At 41.0% G+C, this 18,467-nt stretch overlaps 1 protein-coding gene across 3 annotated transcripts in view; it reads left to right on the forward strand.

Moving 5' to 3' along the window:
• Window positions 1-18,467, forward strand: part of PTGFRN (prostaglandin F2 receptor inhibitor) — a 70,779-nt gene that overhangs the window by 12,422 nt on the left and 39,890 nt on the right. For 2 of the 3 annotated variants that reach the window (XM_064522793.1, XM_064522795.1), the window contains exon 2: window positions 17,299-17,664. In XM_064522793.1, the coding sequence (XP_064378863.1) occupies window positions 17,299-17,664 (366 nt within the window). Of the gene's footprint in view, window positions 1-2,345; window positions 2,499-17,298; window positions 17,665-18,467 lie in introns of those variants that run through there. The other variant, XM_064522798.1, reaches the window with a different exon arrangement.

The raw sequence follows: 18,467 nt of genomic DNA on the forward strand, positions 1-18,467 counted from the left end.
TTTGTTTGTTGCACAAGTTACTTTTTTTATGTTGAGACAGAAACTACCTAGAATGAGTTGGTGGTTTCTTTCCCTTGTCCTTTGAGGTTTTCCAACCTTTAAGGAGGAAATGGGGACAAACATGTAACTGTCCTTTTCCCCTCTATGGGCAGAAGTGATGGAACTTCAAGTTAACTTTTCTTGTAGGATGTTTCCAGTGACTTTTGTACTGTTTCATGGCTTTAGTATCTTTGATATTTTACAATGCCTGCAATTCAACAAAATTCAGGTGTTGCACATTTCCACAAAAGTATGTGAATGCTGACATAGTCCACAATAATGCTAAAGTTGTTATCATTTGCTTTCAGTGGTGATGTGCAGGGAGGCCACTTTCACCTCTGCTATTGTTTCAGACTCTCTGCAGATAACTTGGAGGCTTGGCTTACAATAGATCTGTTTTGGGTGGGTTTCACTCTAACTTTGGACTAAAATATGTATAAACATACCTATTCCCTGTAGAAAAGAGGGTTGTGATTATGATCTCAGAATGAGGTCTGCGGCTTACAGGTTGCTTGTTTCAGTGGAAACGAGTTGCCTGGTCACGCCTGTGACTCTTCCCTACTTGTTGACTCTGTACAAACCCTTTCTCAAAGAACTTATCAGCTAAGAATAAGGAGTGTTTTTTGATGATTTACAGCACCATGTCTGAGAGCTTTCTTTTTCCCGAGATTTTGTAATCTGAATAATGTGACATGAGTACAGCTTTATTAGAATTGTAAACTCCCGTGATGATTAGAAGGAAAGAATGCATTTGCCAGATGACTTAATGAGGATGGTTCTCTTCATCAGTAGAGAGATTTTTTTTTTTAATAGGGTCTGGGAGAACTCTGGGAGATCTTAGTGACTCTACTAAGCAACTATATATGATGGATGGGAAGTGAATTTCTTGCATTGAACTGCATTGAAAATACAGTAGTGTGAATGGGGCAGGCAAAATACAAATACCTTAACCAAAACTACTGGAGGAAGATAATTACTGAAGTGTTTAACTGATTATTATTATTATTTTTAAACCTGTTCTCTTCAGCAAAGCAGATCTCCTTTTATGATTGGGGAGAAAAGTTGCTTGTTTTCAGTTTAGGACAGATAGCATTCCTACTCTGTACTTTATTTTAAGACTTTCTAGCAATCCCTTGTACAAGGCTTGTTTATCCCTTGTGAAAGGGACGAAGGTATAAATAATCTGTGTTTTGTCTGGAGAAGGGCAAAACCTGAACAAGTTGCATGCTTTGAACCCTACTTTCTGACTCTTGGTAGGCTTAGCTATAAAACTGCAAACAGTGAAGGCATTTGCAGGCTTCTCTTGCACTGCATTATGTGAGGCTGGTGCTCTTCTGCTTGAATACTTTGAAATGTCTTAATTTGATGTTGTATTTTAGCTCATTTAAGCTCCTGGGAAATGCCCTTAGATTGTTAATCTCTAAAAACCCATTCCTCTTTCCGCAAAAGTAAGCGGCGAGGTGGGGATGGGAGGGTGAGGAATAAGCTCACCTAGTTAACTAAACTCCATAACTTCTAGTACCCTCTTCTATGTAGGTCTTCACAAGCAGCGGGAGTGCCTATTAGATACTTTCCTACTTTCATATAACGGTAATATTTCTGATTGCACTCTAATAACAAATGTTTTAAGATACGGTTGTTAAAGTGATTTACAACTATGCTGTATCAACAAGAGAGCTAAAACCAGTTAATTTTGTGATATACTAGAATAAAAAGTCATGTGAGCAGGGAGTAGGGATATTTTGAAGCTTTCAGGTAGGAACTACAAACAATGAAGAGATTAAAAAATAAACATTTTTGGTATGTTTGTGTGGATGGCTTGTCAGCCTTCTATGGTTCTTGAATTTTTGTGTCTTGCTGACATTGGACATGGCCTAGATGCAGAGTTGGGAGGAGCATCTTCTCTATTTAAACCATACATCAAGAAGTGTGACTACATGTATTCTGCATCTTGTTCTGAGAGTTAGTGAAGGTATAATGCTTTCTCTTTTGCCCACTGGGGCTTAGATATAAAACTTTGACTTTTTCAAGAAATGTTATCCTTTCAGAGGTTATCATGAGATCTGAGAGCAAGGAGAATTTCCTTGTGTTGAACAGCACTCAGTGCCTTTCTTGCTTATCCTTTTTTTGTTAATGTTTGTGAGAATAGGCTTTCAGTTCAGTTTGCAAGTTCAAGGCATAAGTGACAAATGGGCATCTCTTGGGTATAGGCTGGTGTTGTACAAATGTCTTTTCACATTTCTACCACTTTTTCCCTGTTTTTCTGTGTATGGGTCAATGTTTTGTATTTGCAGTCTAAAACACGTGTTAATTCATACCATCTTTGGTGCCAAGGCTGAATGAATAGGACTCCTTAACTTGGCATGGCTTCCAGGATATATTCTGATAAAGGAATTGGGACTTGCTCTGCACATCTGACAGTAATGTTTCACGCTGCTGCTTTCTGCACCTGATCAAAGGTACGTCTGGGGAATCTCAGCTGTCCTTGTGTTGAGTGCATCGCCTTTGTTACCTGAACACCATTTGCAAGTAAAGGAGGCAGTTCAGAGAGCCACTTGCGTTGGTGTTTATTATCTTGAATCTCAAAGATGCTTAGAGAATACTGCTACTTCTCAAGCTGTTTAAAAGTGTGGACTGCTATTTGTAGTATATGTGGCCAAGTCCTTCTGCAGTTTTGCAGCTCAATTTTAACACTGCTGGCTTTCTAAATTGGATACTGTAGCTTCGACTTCCTGTTCTTGTGCTGCTCTATAATGTTATTGTATGCTGTTAGGCAGCTGCTGCACTTGCAGCAGACATCATTTCTTGTCAATGGATGTTAAAATTGTTCCTTTGTGTAAATACACACTGACTGGTGTAAGACTTTTGAAACCTGAAGAGTCCACACTGCACTGTTGCTGATGCAGCTGTCTGTGGCTGGTACTTGGAACTTGCAAATGTTGTCTTTAGTTCTTACACTAAGTAGATGCGCCAGTTCAGGAGTCTGAAAATGGCTAGCATGCTCTGTGCTGGGGTGGAGTTTGGCTATAACCTCTTGCTTTGTCATAAAACGTGCTCTGGGTCATAACTGTTCTCAACATAGCAAGTGTGAGAGTGCCTAAGGTGAATACAATCTACTGTCTGTTTCAGTGTCAGCTCATTATAAGTGTTAGCTAATGAATAACTTCAGGATATTCAAGTTTTACCCAAAGAGCTGCTGCTTCTGCCTGTAGGATGTCTTATGAACTAGCGTAACCTAGAACAACTCTGCAAGGCGAATGGAGCAGAAAAGAAACAAGCTGTTTCCCTCTGGGCTTGTGTGTGTGTATGTTTGTTTGTTTGTTTGTTTGTTTGTTTTTTAAATGTATCTTCCTCCTTCTGCTGCTTTAATTTCATGTTGGTTCTTTACCTACTTTTCCCTCCTGAATTGTGTCCAAAAAGGTTCCTTGTCTTCTGATTTTAAGAGTTACTTTTGTTCCTTTTAAAATTCTGTTCTTTCGTTCCTTTTCTTGCCTCTCTTCTCACTCCTGGTCACAACCCAGTCAACCAGGCTGGATGGAACTGAGGAGCAAGAGTGGGCAAAGGGTGCTTCCTCCAAGCTGCTAGAGCTGGAGAATGGGAAGAGTCATGCTGGGTTGGACCAAAGATCCATTCAGCCTTGTGTCTTGTCTCTGACAGTGACCAAGACTGGATACTTAGCGAATGAGGGAGCATATCGTGTTACTTTCCTAGTGCATAATCTCATGACCATCTGTAGTTTGGAGACTACTTAAGTTAAAAGTGGTATCTTCATGCTTAACCTTGGATTTTTTCCTCCAAGAGTTTGCTGACTTACAGGCATTGCATTTTGCTACCTCTGAAGTTTCATTTTCTGTAATGTTATGGATGATGGTGCATATCGGTTGATCTTTGATTTCATGTTAACTTTCTCTCTCTTTTATCACCTATAGTGTTGACCTTCCTATGCACAGCATGCCAACAGAAGCAGCAGCAGAGTCAATAATACTGAGATACATTTCTCAATGTTTTCTGTTTTTTCCCACTTTTAAGATGTGTATTTAAACATGCTTATCTGAAAATTAGTAGTTAATGGCTGAGTGCCAAGCTTTACTAGGACTCCAAGCACTAATGTAGTGTGATGCGGTCTTTTATGCTACTAGACATTTGAGAAAAATCCATGTGTGGTCATGTGATAAAATTCTCCCCATAAGCTTAAATGTATCTGACATTCAGTAGTACTATGTGTTGCTGTGTATACAAGGCAGGTTATTGCAATTGGGCTGTAGAAGAAAGTACATACTACTGCAAATGCTGCAGGTTAATCAAAACAAGTAATGATGAAAACTTCTTGGTATACAATCTGTAAGGGGAGAAAAGACTTTCAATTTGTGATGGGGAATATGAGAAGACTGCAGAACTTCTTCAGCCAAGTACTGATTTGATGAACCTTGCTATTCTGCTACTGGAGACAGAGGAGTACCAGCACTGAATACAGGGCAAGACTTTCAGAGGTGATTGAGAGCTTGAGGCTGTGAGCCTGAAATGTTGCAAAGAGACTTGACTCCCAGGAAAGCTGATGCTCAAGGTTTTCATGAAAATTGAGCCTTTTCATATCTTGAACTAGCAAACTGGTCATGAGTGGAGTGTTCCCTCCCCACTAAGGGGCAAGTACAAAGGTGTTTGTTTCTCTCTAGGACTGGGGTAATTGGGGGCAAAACTGTACCAGGTGTGAGTTTCACCTGAGGTGGTTCAGCTCTCTGCAGCTCTTCTGAATCTCTTATATGTTGCCCACATGTGCACACCCACCATCCGGAACATCTTTCTATGCAGTCTAAGTTAAACAGCAGCCTCATACAATGCAGTTTCCTTTCAAGTGTCAAAGCAGCCTTCTAGAGGTATAATTCAGGGCAGAGACAGTTAATTACACAGTTTATTTGCCTTCAGGCACTAGTAGACAGGGATTGCTAGCAAATTTTCCACTCACACAGATTTTTGAAAACTTTGGCTGAGCAGAGTTAGCCATCACTACAGAGAGTGGTTGGATTTCTTATCCCAGGCTTGCATGTGTATGTGGCTTAACTCATGTTTGAAGCTTAAGGTAGAAATACCTTTCTGACCTAAAGTTCTAGAGTTAAATCTGAACAGCCCTTCAAGTATCCTTTACGAGTAGGCAGAGTGCATCTTCATTACCATATTTGTCATAGTCAGGATTGAATTTCTGAGGTCAACCTCTTCATGGTTCCACTTTCTACATACTGCTTTTTACTGAAGAAGCAGCCTTGGAGTGTGTGGTTAGAATTCCTTTTGGATGAGACTAAACCAAAATTTTCACTCTAGGATCATACCTGCAGTGCTTCAGTTTCTCTTGGGTCTTTAGCCTATGGCACAGGAGCTAGTCCAAGGTAACCCCTCAAAACTTGAGTACTGTGGTTCCTGGAGCCTCAGCACCAACTGGTTTGCCCTCCACAGCCTCTCCTTTGGGACTATGGCTAAATTAGACAGTTGCACCACTCTAATTCACAAATGATGGTGTATTAGCTTTTTTGCTCTTTAAACATCAGTGAAGTAAATAAGCAGGCTATCTTGAGATCTGCCTACTGATCAAATATCTTAGTGTCAGTTTTCAGTAGCTTTAATGCAAGTAACCTGATTGTTTTGAATGTTGCTTGTGTGGAGCTTTTTTTCCCCCTGTGTCTCTGGGACTTGTATCTGTCCCTGTTGATCTTTGTAAGCCCATTGCAAATAACGAAGAGTGCTGGTGGCATAGCTGGTTTAAAGCCAGTTATTTTGCAGACACATCTGTAGTTGATTTTATTTGATGCTTCATGCTGGGATTGCACAGACCTCCCTAAGAACTTTGACCTGAATCCTTGTGCATCTTCTAGATGCTGTTTTATGTGCCTGACCTCTCTTATTCTTACCTAAACACTCCCCTCTCCCCTTCCGCACACACACCCACTCCTCTCCTCTTTGTGAGACTGTAACTTTGTGTTCAATTTTCTTGTGCTGGAGATTAAGTACCTTTTCTGGGGCAAGAGGTTTTCTCATTGTCAGTATCATAGCAAATAGTCCTTGTTACTACTGAACTGTTAGTGTAAATACCTTGCACTTCTGTTCTCAACTACAGAATTGGTTATATAAATCTTATATTAAAAAAGGAAGATCCCTCGTGTGTCTTAAGTCATACTCTGTGTGTGTGTGTGTACGTGTGCAATTCCTTCTTGCCTAGGAGAAAAATATCTGTGCTCCTGACATGCAGGCTCTGTAGGCATTAGCATACTAAACAGTCTTGCTCTGCATGACCTGAAATTGGCTTTTGAGTGCTAATTGGATTTATGGGTTTTGAGAGAAGGGGTTGGAAAACATTGATCTCTGATTTTTCCAGTTTGCGGAAAGCAATCTGCCGCTTCATGGATACAGTGATGGTGTTGGTGCCCAAATGAAGGCCTTCAAGCTCCCGAGTTGTAGGCGCACCAGTTGTTAGGGCAGAAGCTAACTGTTTTCTGTGCGTTTGCTTATGTCTAATTTGCCTAGTTGTACATCTCTTTCCTTCATCTTTATGTGAAGAAATTGATACAGTAAAATGAGCAATAAGCTTGAATCCAGGAATGGCTGTAGTCTGTTCCATTATTGCTCCTCTTCTACTGCATGAGTTTGGTCAAGTCAGTTAATTTGGGTCTGTCATCTGCAGCAAAATAGCTGCCAATAACTGTGCTACTGCACTTAATGGCACGTGCTGACAAGGTAGAGGCACTCGTCCTCATACCATAAAACCCATTCTGTGTGCATTTGTTGTTGGTGTTTTTAATGTGGGCTCTTGTCTGGAGTTTATTTATGTTGAAAATGGACCATTAGATAATTAAATTACAGACAAAAAGGATTATTCTATAAACACTGAGATCCCTCACTCCAGTGGCTGTAAATCTATTGTCAAGCATGGAGCCAAGGTGATCTGGTGCCATATGTTGCCTTATGCAGCAATTCCAATAGCCTTGCTGCCCAGCCACCTCCTTCCATAATCTCTCGCAGCAGCAGATGCAAACAGAGCAAAGCTGCCCTTTAAGATCCTACGCCAATCAGAGAGCCTAAGAGCCAGATGTGTGTTAGGTTGTCAGTGTTGTGGCTGCTGTCTTCTGTAGTGGGGCTTGGCTCTGTTACTGGCTTTAAAGGCTATGTAATGACTTCTCTCCTCCAATGGAAAAGTTGCTAGGAAATGAATCTGTATCTACTGAGATCTGAGGTGATCTTCAAAAAGCATTTTTGGGAAAGTGGGGGATAAGATTACTCATGCCTGGACTAAGAAAGTGTAGCTTTTGTTTGTGGGTCGTGTCTGCCAATCCAGTTTAAACTTAAATAGGATTTAGACAAGACTTTGTTTGGTATGGTTGGGGGCTTGGGGTGGACCAGAACCATGAAACTTGAGCAGGTAAATAATAGCTTTGTGTGTGTGTTTAATCACCAATACAAAGTAAAAGGCTTCATACTGAATTGAGCATTTCCTATATTTCAAATGACTGAGTGGTTTTGGATGTTACCTAACATTAAAGATAAATTTGAAAATGAATGATTATTTTATAACAACAAAAAAAGTACTGTCTGCCCTGGGATGAAAAGGGGAGAATAATAATGGAAATTCCTTTTTGGGAGAGGAGGAGGAAGGAGTGTTCTAAGATTTTTCTTTTTTTAAATGAATTTTTTTGTGAAACCAAAATTTTAAGGCATGTGGATATTGCTATATAGACATTTCTTAAGGCTTTGAACAAAAATTAATTTTTCTTAGCTTTACAGCTAAAGTTACTTTCTCATCTCCAGTAGGTGCTATCCTATTTAAAATCATGCTGGTTGAAAAATGTATCTACTTTTATAGTTTAATATGATCTTGTCTTGGGTTTTATCTTAGTGTATGAATTTTACTTAGTACAGATATAGAAATGATCTCTTCTAGTCTGATTGTTTTCTCAAATTTAATCCACAGAAAGCTCAGTTTAATACTAGAGGTGTGCTCCATTCCACACAGAGCAAAGAAAATGGTTAGTCTCTGCCCAGAGGAAATTACAGTGCAGAGCAAATGCATCTGGACTGCTCTGCTCTGCTCAGTTCTAACTGCTTGGGGAAAGATCTAAAATAATGGATAACTGCAAGTAAAAGATGTTAGAGAAGAACAGCACTCATTTTAATTATGTGTATTCCAGTTTGAGGACTCTTCTTTTTTTAATGTTGGTAAAATTACGTGTTCCTCTTTAGGTTGGCATTAGTATTAGATTTTTTTTTTTCCTGTGCCCTTCCCCCCAGGAATGGGGAGAGATTTCTGAACAAGCATTTCTGGAAATTTTTGCAGCCATGCTTCCAACTGTGCTAGCTTTTCAGCTTTATGAATTGTGGGCTGTTTTACTGCTTTGTCAACTTCTTTTTCTTAGAATGAAACATAGTGAACCTCTCCTCTTGGAACACAAATTGCTTCTGAGGCAGAACAACAGAAAATTACCTGTCTTATGTGGCTGTCTAAATAACAGTTTTAGAGTCTGTGGACTTTCAGGGTCAGATGTCACCAAGTAACCTAAACAGGCTGTTCTGGCAGAGTAGGGTAAAAATGGAGTTCCATAAGAATATTTGGAGGAAAGTAAATGAAGATCATTAGCAGGGGCAGGTCTTTCAGGTGAGACCCAGGAAGAAGCAGCATGTTGGCTCTTGCATTTCATCTTTTTTTTTCTCTCTCTTTTTCTCTTTTCCCCTCTGCTCCCAGCTGCATTTTGGAGACTTAGTGCAAATAGTTTTTTTTTTTTTTTTCTTATGTACAGCCTTTTATCGTTAGCTGTTAGTCAGTGGTAGGGAAAGGAAGTGGAGATCACATATGATAAAGAATTGTCTTTGACATCCAGAGGAATCTAAAACACAATCTTTAGTATTATCACAACCTGCTGGACACTTGTTCTATTTGGTCCACAAGTCTGCAGTGCCACAGTATTGAGAGCTGCTCAGTTCAAGCTAGCCTTCTGCTTTGTGCAGCAAAGGTGATACGGTTCTTCTCTCCCTGCTACCTGCAGTAAGCTACCTCTACCTTCCTGTGGCATACCTATTCCTGTGACTGGGAAGCAGCCCTGCACTGAGGGATTTTAGGTGTCAGCAGCTGATGATACAGTGTTTTAAGCTGTGTTTATTTTAGTACTGCATATGCAGCCTCTCTTCTGCCTTACAAGCTTCCACTTTAGTTTACTGGTCTCTTCTACTTGGGTTGCAGCAGGAGTAGTCACAGAAGCAGTTATGGCAAGTTCTTGTAGCTCATTTTGGCTTCTAGAGGAAATGGGTTGTCTGCTCAGGTAAAAGAGATGCTAGTGAGATGCCTTTCAAAAGGGTGGAGCTGTAGGGAGGGTTAGATACTTCACTCTTCATAGCCCAGAGGTCCTCTGAGCATGTGGCAAGGGAGGCAATTCTGCCTGTTGCAGTTGTCTTAACAGGGAGTTATGACAGGAAAAGGTGGCCTTCCTTCTTGTGAGACAGTTTATTGAACAGTTTGACAGTTTATTGATTTTCCAAAACAGACCTTTGTGGCCGGTGATCAGTAGATCTAGTGTACTTGGTATGGTGAAGTAATATTCTCTTACCATCCTCAGCTCTTTAGATAACAAGGCCTTCCAACTGCTATTTCCAGATCTTGAACTTGCCAATTACTATGTGTTTGTCCACAGTAATATTTGGACACTTGTGGGCAGAACAGATCAAGACTAGCTCACCAGATGTTCATCTGGCCCCTTGTACCGATCTTGTGTTCTGCAGAACTGTTGCTGGTGGGTGGGTTTTTTTATATTTAAGTGGGGAGGGCATGGTGGAATCTAGTCACTTTTTTGACTGAGCTTAGCTGGCTTGCTTCACTAGGCTCTGACTGTAGACAGCAGATGGAGAAAAGTTTTTGAGAGCTTCTCTCCACGGATGATAGAGCCCAGGTAACTAGCCAGCTAAGGTGGCAAACACCTAGTGGTGGTGGTACAGAATGACTCTTGCAAATGGGAAGCTGCACCGTAGCATAGCTGGGAATTGTGTCCTAGCAAAAGCCTTGTGGTTTGCTTAGGTACACTTGAAATGCCTTTTCTTGGAGGAATGTGAGTGGGAAGACAGAACAGCAGGTCATTACTGTGCTTGAAAGATGTTGTTTTAATCCTTTCATGTGAATCTTAATCCACATGGTGTTGATGGAGTTCTTCTGGAGGGGTGTTCACTTTTTCACCCAGTGCTAGAGACCTGGCCTTTCTGAGATATCTTAGACGGCATGGAGATTAGAGCAATCCAGCAAGACTGCAGTTTGATAGCATTTCTGAGGCTTCACTTAAGATGCAGTATGCGTTTCTTCATCCTGATAGAGATAATGGGTTTTAAGCAATTACACCCAGGCTAATTCCTTTTGATAAGAGCTCTACGTTATCTAAAAAAAGAACCCCAGCCGCCTGGGAAAGAACAATGTAAATGTGTCTCTCGTGAACTCTTTCATTTGTTCTTCACTGATACCTTGATGATATGCTGCAGATCTTTCAAGCCATAAAAATCTGCTAGTAGCTGTTTAGGTAGAGTATTGCAGTTGAGGAGGTATAACAGTGCTGTCGGTTTGTAGGCTATGGAGCCCTGTGCGCTTCAAATACTTCAGTGCTAGTATGATGATTATGGTTTAGACGCATGGAATCAGACTGGGCTCTTTCAATGGACCTTGTTCTCTCCCTGTGCTGGCAGTCTGGTTGTGAGGTGCAGGTTGCTTCTGCTGATTATGGCAATCTGAATTTTGTAATTTGCAAAGAGTAGTGAGAGTCTGTCATTTTATTAAGGATAGAGCCCAACTCCTATGTGTTTGTCTGCACTGGGGAGAAGAGTACAGTGCTGGCACATGTTATGCAGGGATGGTAAGAGATCTCACTTAATTAGATTTTTTTTTTTTTCTTTTTAAAACCAGCAAAGCAATTTCGACAATTAGCTGAATTTCTGGTACTTCTTAAGGAAATTCCTTTTTATCTGCTTAATTTTGCTATTTCTTCCTCTTTCATGTATTTTTATTTTTATATATACATATATACATACATGCACAGTGTGGGAAAAGAAATGTAATTGGTTGCATTTAAAAAGGAGGGAAATCTCAAAGCAACATGCTGTTTGTGCAAGTGTGCCACTTCTAGGAAAATCACATTATATAAAGAAATTATATTTTGTAGTAATAATATTGAGGAGTTTTCACATACTGTAGGTATGTTTGTTATAGCTTTTTTTTCTCTCAGATAGTCACATATGACATTCTTGATTTAGAGCTGCCTAATGATAATTGGAGCTGGGAAGAGAGGCAGGGAAAAGGGGGAAGACTGGAGATATAGATTATATTCTCTCATGCTGTTGTGCTTCTGTTCTTCCCTAGAGAAGAGCCTGTGAATGTGTGGTGTGCTGTCTGTTCCTTCACCTGTCTGCTGGCTGGAAAAAGTCACTGAAAGCCTCCCAGCAGGGGCCTGATCTGCTCTCTTTCAAAACGGGGAAGAGGATTTGTGTGGATATGTCTCCTCGGTTGATCAAAAAAGATGCGAAAATCAAATCCTTTTTTCCATCTCCATTCTGTAAAATGGCTTCATGCATCACAAACACTGTAGTTAAGCAGTGCGGTACAGAAGTGGTCACTTTGGCATTTTGCTAGAAACAGGAGGCAGAGTGCACAGCTGCTCTGGTGGGGAATCCATTTCTGATTCTTCAGTTTGGCACAAGAAGGGTTGTCCCTGCTCAAACCCCTCATTTACACAGTGCTGTGACACAGTGATGCCTAGACTGAAAATAAATGAAATTCAGGGAGGGAAAATCATTGCCACCATTTGCAAAGTTGGCTGCAGTATTTTTTTTTCGTGTCATAAACTGTTGTGAATTTGAAAGGGCTACTGTATTTCCTTTCCAGGTATGGCAATGTTTAGTTGGCAAATGAAGCAACCTTTTGTTTGGAAAGCTCTATTGAGATGCTTTTGGGATGAAAGACATCAACGAAGTTGTCATTAAGCCTCCCGTGACTGCCTTGGTTGAGGAGCTGGACTGGGTGTTCTCACTCTTCCTGATGCAGCGACTCAGAGTGCTTAGTCTGAGCCAATTTACTCATTCTTCTGCTCTTACTTTTTCGTCTCTAATTGGCTTCCTACTGCATGTCACCTTGTATTTTCCTTTGGATGGCGAACATAGTCAGCTTCCTTCTCTAGGCTGCTAAGAGAACATGTTTTCATATTAGATAGAGCTGTCTAGGGCAGGTTGGAGGAAGCACCATGTGTAAGAGAGTGTTCAAGTAGAAGTGTGCTCTTTTTGCAATGAGAATACCTTCTCAGCCTTGTGGGTGACTCCACAGATAACTTAAATCATGTTCTTTCTTTCCTAAATGATACATAGTTATAAATCGTGCTCCTAAGAGATTTTTCCCAGCAGTAGTAACATCCCTAACACGAGAGGAAATCCTCACCAGCTCCTCTTTCTTAAAGAGCCATGTAGCTTGTCAAGAGTTTAAACAGGCCACCTGTTCTGTAGATCCTACTTGGTTTTACTGCCTTGCTTTCTTGGTTATCCTAAAAATGACAGGTTGCTATTTAAAGTACTTGGATTGACTTAGTAACCCATCTACTCAGTCATTTCCATTTCCTGCTCTCTGCTTTGAAAGGATTTGATTTAATGACATTGATGATATGGTGCATCTAGGTGATAGGACAAATTAATTTAGGCACTGCATGGATGAGCCAAGCTGTTGATCACTAGAGAGCAAGCACTAGCCTAAAATTGCATAGGCTGTTTCTAGACCATCTTGCCTCTGTGTTAATAGACTGGCCCCAGTTTATTATTTTACCTTGAGCCAGACTTTGCCCGAGTTCCTGGTGAAGCTTTTCATGCATTCCCTAGAGAGAATCCTCTGGTCGAATGTTTGATAAGTGATCACCAAGACTCTGTGATTGCCCTGCTTTTTGGGTGTTTCTGGCCCAGCCCAACAAAAGCACCATTGCTCTCTGAGGGTCCTGTCACCTGTCTAATGAGCCTGAGGAACGAGTCCCATCCTGTGTGTTTGTGTGTTGGCCTCCTTACAGAGACTCCATTATCTTTTGTTTCGGAAAATACTTCCCTGCAGTTTCATCTGGTGGTCTGGTAAGGCTATAAAAGAGTTTTGCATTTAAGCAATTAATCTTGTGCTCGGACAGGTTTGATGTCCAGCATTGCTGTTTATGATACAGAGCCAGTTATTGAGTCCTTACTAAATAAACATCTTTGGTGGTCTTTGTGATACTCTAAAGTACTAAGTTGTCAATGTTCTGTTGGTTCTTGTCACTGTTATATACGCTGTTCTGTCCTGCTCCATCTGTTTCTACAGTTAAATGGGATTCAAGTGAGTTCATTAAGAGCATGTCACCTTGTATTAACACTGTAATATACTAGGTGTCATGGAAAATAAATGCTCCCAATAAATCTACGGTGTGAAGCTCTTCTGTATCGTGCAAGCTGAACTTAGATTACTCTGGGAAGATGGGAGGGAGGTATGTGGGTCTAGCACAGGGAACTGCAAGAACCAAATATTTGTAAAAGCTCCTCATCTCTCTGCTGGAGTAAAGAGCTCACCTCTTGCCAAGATCAGCGTCTGTGCCTTCTGCTGCAGTTACGTGCAATGTTAACCCCTCAAGCACAGCAAAGAACATAACACCTTGTTTAGCAGCTAGGGATACTCTTGCTGTTGACTGCTGCAGGACAAAAAGCAGAATGATGAATTCGCTGTGTGTGAGATAATGAGCCTCCCAGGTCACCTCGAATAGCAGCTCACTTGCCCTTGGAGTATCTGCCTGGTACATGCTCTCCCTTACCTGTGGGTATGAGATGCTCTGCAGCAAGTTCATATCCTCTGACCATGCTGTGCTGTCTTTGTGTGCCTGCCTTATGAGAAACCTCATTCATCTTGGCAGTCATGAAAGCTCTTGTTTGTAAAGTATAAAACTATAAAAATTCCTATAGGTTGTCCTTTTTCTTTCCTGCAACCTGTTCACCTGCCCTCCTTGCAATGTCTTGTAAAACTGAAATTGTTGCTGCTTTTGAGGCTGCTGTGAGGAGGGGGATCATCTATCCTTTGCAGCTGTGGGGTACTGACTTTGAACAGATTTGCTGAGGAGCTCCTCTGCCCTTATCTTTCCCTTTTGCACCTCTTCTCTTCTGGAGGTGCTGATCACCTTTGTGCTGATCGCCTTTGTTTAATGTCAAAGGGTCTTTAGTGACCTTGGGGAAAAAAAGAGAAGCTGAGCTGTCACTGTTAATCTTAAGCACAAATATGCAGCCCTTGCCACATTAGTCATGCCTTTGTCACCTCTAGATTGGATTAGTGCAGTGCATGGTATGTGGGTCTACAGCCAAAAACACATGCAGAACAGTGTTGTCTGCTTGTTTCAATGTCACAGGAGAGTGTTTTCAAGGGAAGATGGCATTTATGAATACTCTCAGTTAGGAATCCTTAGCTGATTTCTTGCACTGATCTGTCCAAAGCTGTTTTGCCTGTCAGACTGTGCTCCTATCTGTTTCCATAAAAGCATAAGCTGAAGGATTGAATGGCACTTCAGTTTAAGGCTGTTTGAGACCTATGTGTGCTGGAGTCCCTCAGCAATTTTTATTTGGTTGTACATTTTTTTCCCCCACTCTTGATTTTGTGTTTAGAGAGATGTCCTTAATGGTGGCCGTGGGGCAATACAGAGGCAGTAGTGTTTTTTCTCTCCCATCCCATTCACGTGTATGATGCAGAGAAGTCCAGCTTCCTAATTAGGACTAGTCAGTCACTTGATCGGGTAAATAACAACAGGTCTTCCTGTATGGGTTAACTTCACTTACAGTACTTTTATGTTTCAAAAGAAAAAAAAAAAAAAAAAGCGGGGGAAGGGACAAAAGGTTAAAGGAGGTTAAACCCAGTCCATGTTAGTTTTACAATAAGTTTAATGAAGTACCAATATTGCACGCAGGTCATAGCAATCAGGAAACTAGACTAGTATGAATGAGCCTGTCCACATGAACACCCTACAAAGCAAAGAGCATCCTGGGAGTTGAGCACTAGGGTGGTAAAGACAGTGTCAGTCCTTGGTTCAACTGTTTGCTGAAATGTGGTGCAAATTTTACTACCTGTAATTGGGGATCAAAGATAACTTTTTCTTCTTCTAATTATGCTCAGTGTGCCCATCTACTTATTTCAGTTTTAAATGCCCTCAGGAAACCTTTGGTCTTTAACACGTCCCTGCTCTGTGCTACTTGGGAGGGCTCAAGCTATGCTTCATGGCGGGTTCCCCAATGGGTGGTTTCTCTACATGAGAATAATTTCTTTGCCTGTTCCTGGGTACTTAATGGCATGATGGTTCTGTGCCAGTGAATGGAGTCTTAATCTACAGTAAGACTTACAATACGATAGGAAGGGAAGGCTCAGCAACTATATTGCTCATAGCCGTAGCTGGTGGCTTTTTCTAATAGTGGTAAACTAGAGCAGTTGTGGGTTGTTTTGTTTGTTTAAATTCAGCTCTGCCTGAGTGGCCAGAACAGCCTTTAGGTGCATGTGATCTTGCTTTGTGTTTATGGTAGTCTGCTCGGTTTTAGGAAGACCTATCCTGTGTTTGGGTTTCTACCGTTCTCCCATACTGCAAAAATATTTTGCTTTGGATTGGAGCTGATGGGATGCAGTAGGTTTGTGTTTTTACTTAATGTTTGGAGGCTGAGCTTAGGTAGGACCTCTCTCTTGCTGAAAAGGTTTTTGTCGTTGGGACTATGCATCAAAACTGTTTGCTCTTCTGGGAAGTTAGAACCTGCCAAAATCCATGTGCAGCTACTGAGGTTCTTCTTTGGACTATAGAACCAAATACACAAGAAAAGTCTCCCTCTCTGTCTTTGCCAGGTCCTGAGGCTAGTTTTAAGTGGTTTGCACTTTTGCCTGGAGCAAAATATACTGCCTTGCCAGCTTCTGCAGAGAACTGCAGTTGTTCTTCTGTCCTTCTAGTGAGGTGATCCCAGAAAACTTGAGCTGAACACCATCTTCCTCTGCGCTGCAGAACTCCAAGTGCCTTCCCTTCAGTACGATATTCTTGATGCAATGCTATTCTTCTATGTATTACTATGTGCCGATCTAGTAAAGAACAACCCTTCTATGCTAACTGTAGCCTCCATTGTGGTGGTGATGAGATAACTTCTTCCTCTTTGGTATTTGAGTCTGGTATTTTGAGGTATTTTTTGAATTGAGAGCTCTGGGGTTATTTGATGTCTTGTTTGTCAGCAGCTTGATGTTTACCTGAATCTTGTTCATGCCCTGTCTTCTGATGTGAGAAAGCAGGACACCACTGCCCCGTGGCAGCTCTGTGAGTAAATTTGGGGTGTGACTAGCAGTTACTGTGGAAATCTGAGTGCTGGAAATGGACTACTTTTCAGTTTGGATCTTGAAGTTCTTCTGGCTCCTTGGCTACCTGATGACTAACAGTGATGATTCTCTTCTGACTGGGTTATGGGACCTGAATGTAAATTTGTCAGTGGCCAACTGTTGTATTGGTAGTGTTTCGCAGTGGCTAATGTAGTTTTCCTGTTGGGCCAACATGTTCTGGGACTTCCATCGAAGATGAAGTGTGTGCTGGAGACAGGAGTGACTGCAGAAATGCAGTTCAAGCAAACTGTTGAAATCAGTTCTAACTTTTAATCATTAGGAAGGCAGGGAAGCTCACCTGGGTTAGAAAAGCTGCTACCCTTTAGGGCGGAGGTGACTGTACTCATTTTGTGGAGAATAACTTACCACTTTTATGTCCCTCAAGCTAGAGGAAATTTAGAATTTCCTACTTTGAACCCTCCACTGATGTCAGCAGAAAAGTTTTAAAGATGCCAGATTAGAATATGCCTTCACTGAAAACTACTAATTAATGTTGTTTGTGTCTTACATAGCGCTTGGTCTTTGGAGAAACTGCTGTCCATTTGATCTGTAGCTAGTTCTCTGCTTTTTATTTTTTTCTCTCTACATTTGTCTTTCTCTTGCTTTTTCTATCTTTGCATTTCTTTACCTAATGCATTACTAAATGAGCAGTGAAACAAAGATTGCCCATACTAAAAATGGTATGTTTACAGGCTTTTGCTTTAGTGCGATGTTAATAGGAAAGGTTGCTCTTCCTAGTTCTAGCTTTCTGCAGGGTGGGGTGGACTACCTGATTTTATTTCATATGGGTTTTTGGTCAAGGTTTTCATGTGAACAGCCCAACTCAGTAATTCCTTTGTTAACTTTCTGCTCTCTTTCTTAATTCTTCTACCCAGCTTTCTGCAGAGGACGTGTTGTGAGAGTGCCCAAAGGTCCTCTTATTCGAGTCGTGGGCACAGAAGTGGTGATCCTTTGCAGTGTTAGTGATTATGATGGACCCAGTGAACAGAACTTTGACTGGGAATTCTCCCGGGAGACTGACTTCATGCGGATAGTGAGTACCTGGGATTCTACGTTCACCTCCGAGGAGTACCAAAAACGTGTGGGCCGAGGGGATATCAAACTGAGACGGAGCAGCAATGATGCTGTGGAACTTGTGATTAGAGACATCCAGCCAACTGATCAAGGGAAATACAAATGCTCCACACCCAGCACTGATGCCACCGTTCAGGGAAATTATGATGCTGAGGTCCAAGTGAAAGGTATTTCTGAAGAGTGAGGTGTGCTCTAAATTTGTTCTTGATACTGATTTTACCTGTACATTTCATGTTGAATTTCTGTTGCTCATAAGCATTCCGTTTTTCTTCCTGTTATGTTTAATTTTCCTAATGCCAAAATCCCAAATTAGAAGTATGATAGCAACAGAGGGAAGTGAGATGAAGAAGTGAAGGGAGGCAATTACTCTAAATACCACTGTACTTTTTTTTTCTATCTAGCAAATATGTAAATATAAATGGGAAAACTAAACAGTGAATTTTCTGAAGATGTCAGTGAATATTTAATCTCAGTAAGCCTCTGGGTAGAGAGGCTAACTTTAGGTAAAAAACACAACCTGTCTTCTCTTTTTTTATTTATAGTGTCATTTAGATATCTCTCTCTCTATGAAGGAAGTAATCTTCCTTTTCCCCTTTAGCATGTTCTTCCTGCACTTATGTCCCAGCTCTGCGCTCTCATTTAGGGTTCTTTAATAATAATTCAGGAGTCTTTTTTTTGTTTGTTTTTTGAAGTCTTTTATCTTTTACTACCATGAAAATCAAAATGGTTCTGAATTGGAACAGTCAGAATGATATTGCTTGGATGAGAAATTGAAGTGAGGGGAAGGGTAAATGAAGCTGAACGTTTGTTGTGGCTTGTCTAAAGTGGGGCACTTCCTTTAATGAATTTTTAGCTGAATTTTCTTGTTCCTGGAATGCTGCTGGAAGAAGAAATGGAAGAAGAAATGATTGTCCAGGTGATGATCTGCAATGGTTTTAGTATCTGAGAGCTGAACCAGTCAGTATGGGTG

Source organism: Dromaius novaehollandiae, chromosome 1 (genome assembly GCF_036370855.1).
Source record: "Dromaius novaehollandiae isolate bDroNov1 chromosome 1, bDroNov1.hap1, whole genome shotgun sequence".
NCBI lineage: Eukaryota > Metazoa > Chordata > Aves > Casuariiformes > Dromaiidae > Dromaius > Dromaius novaehollandiae.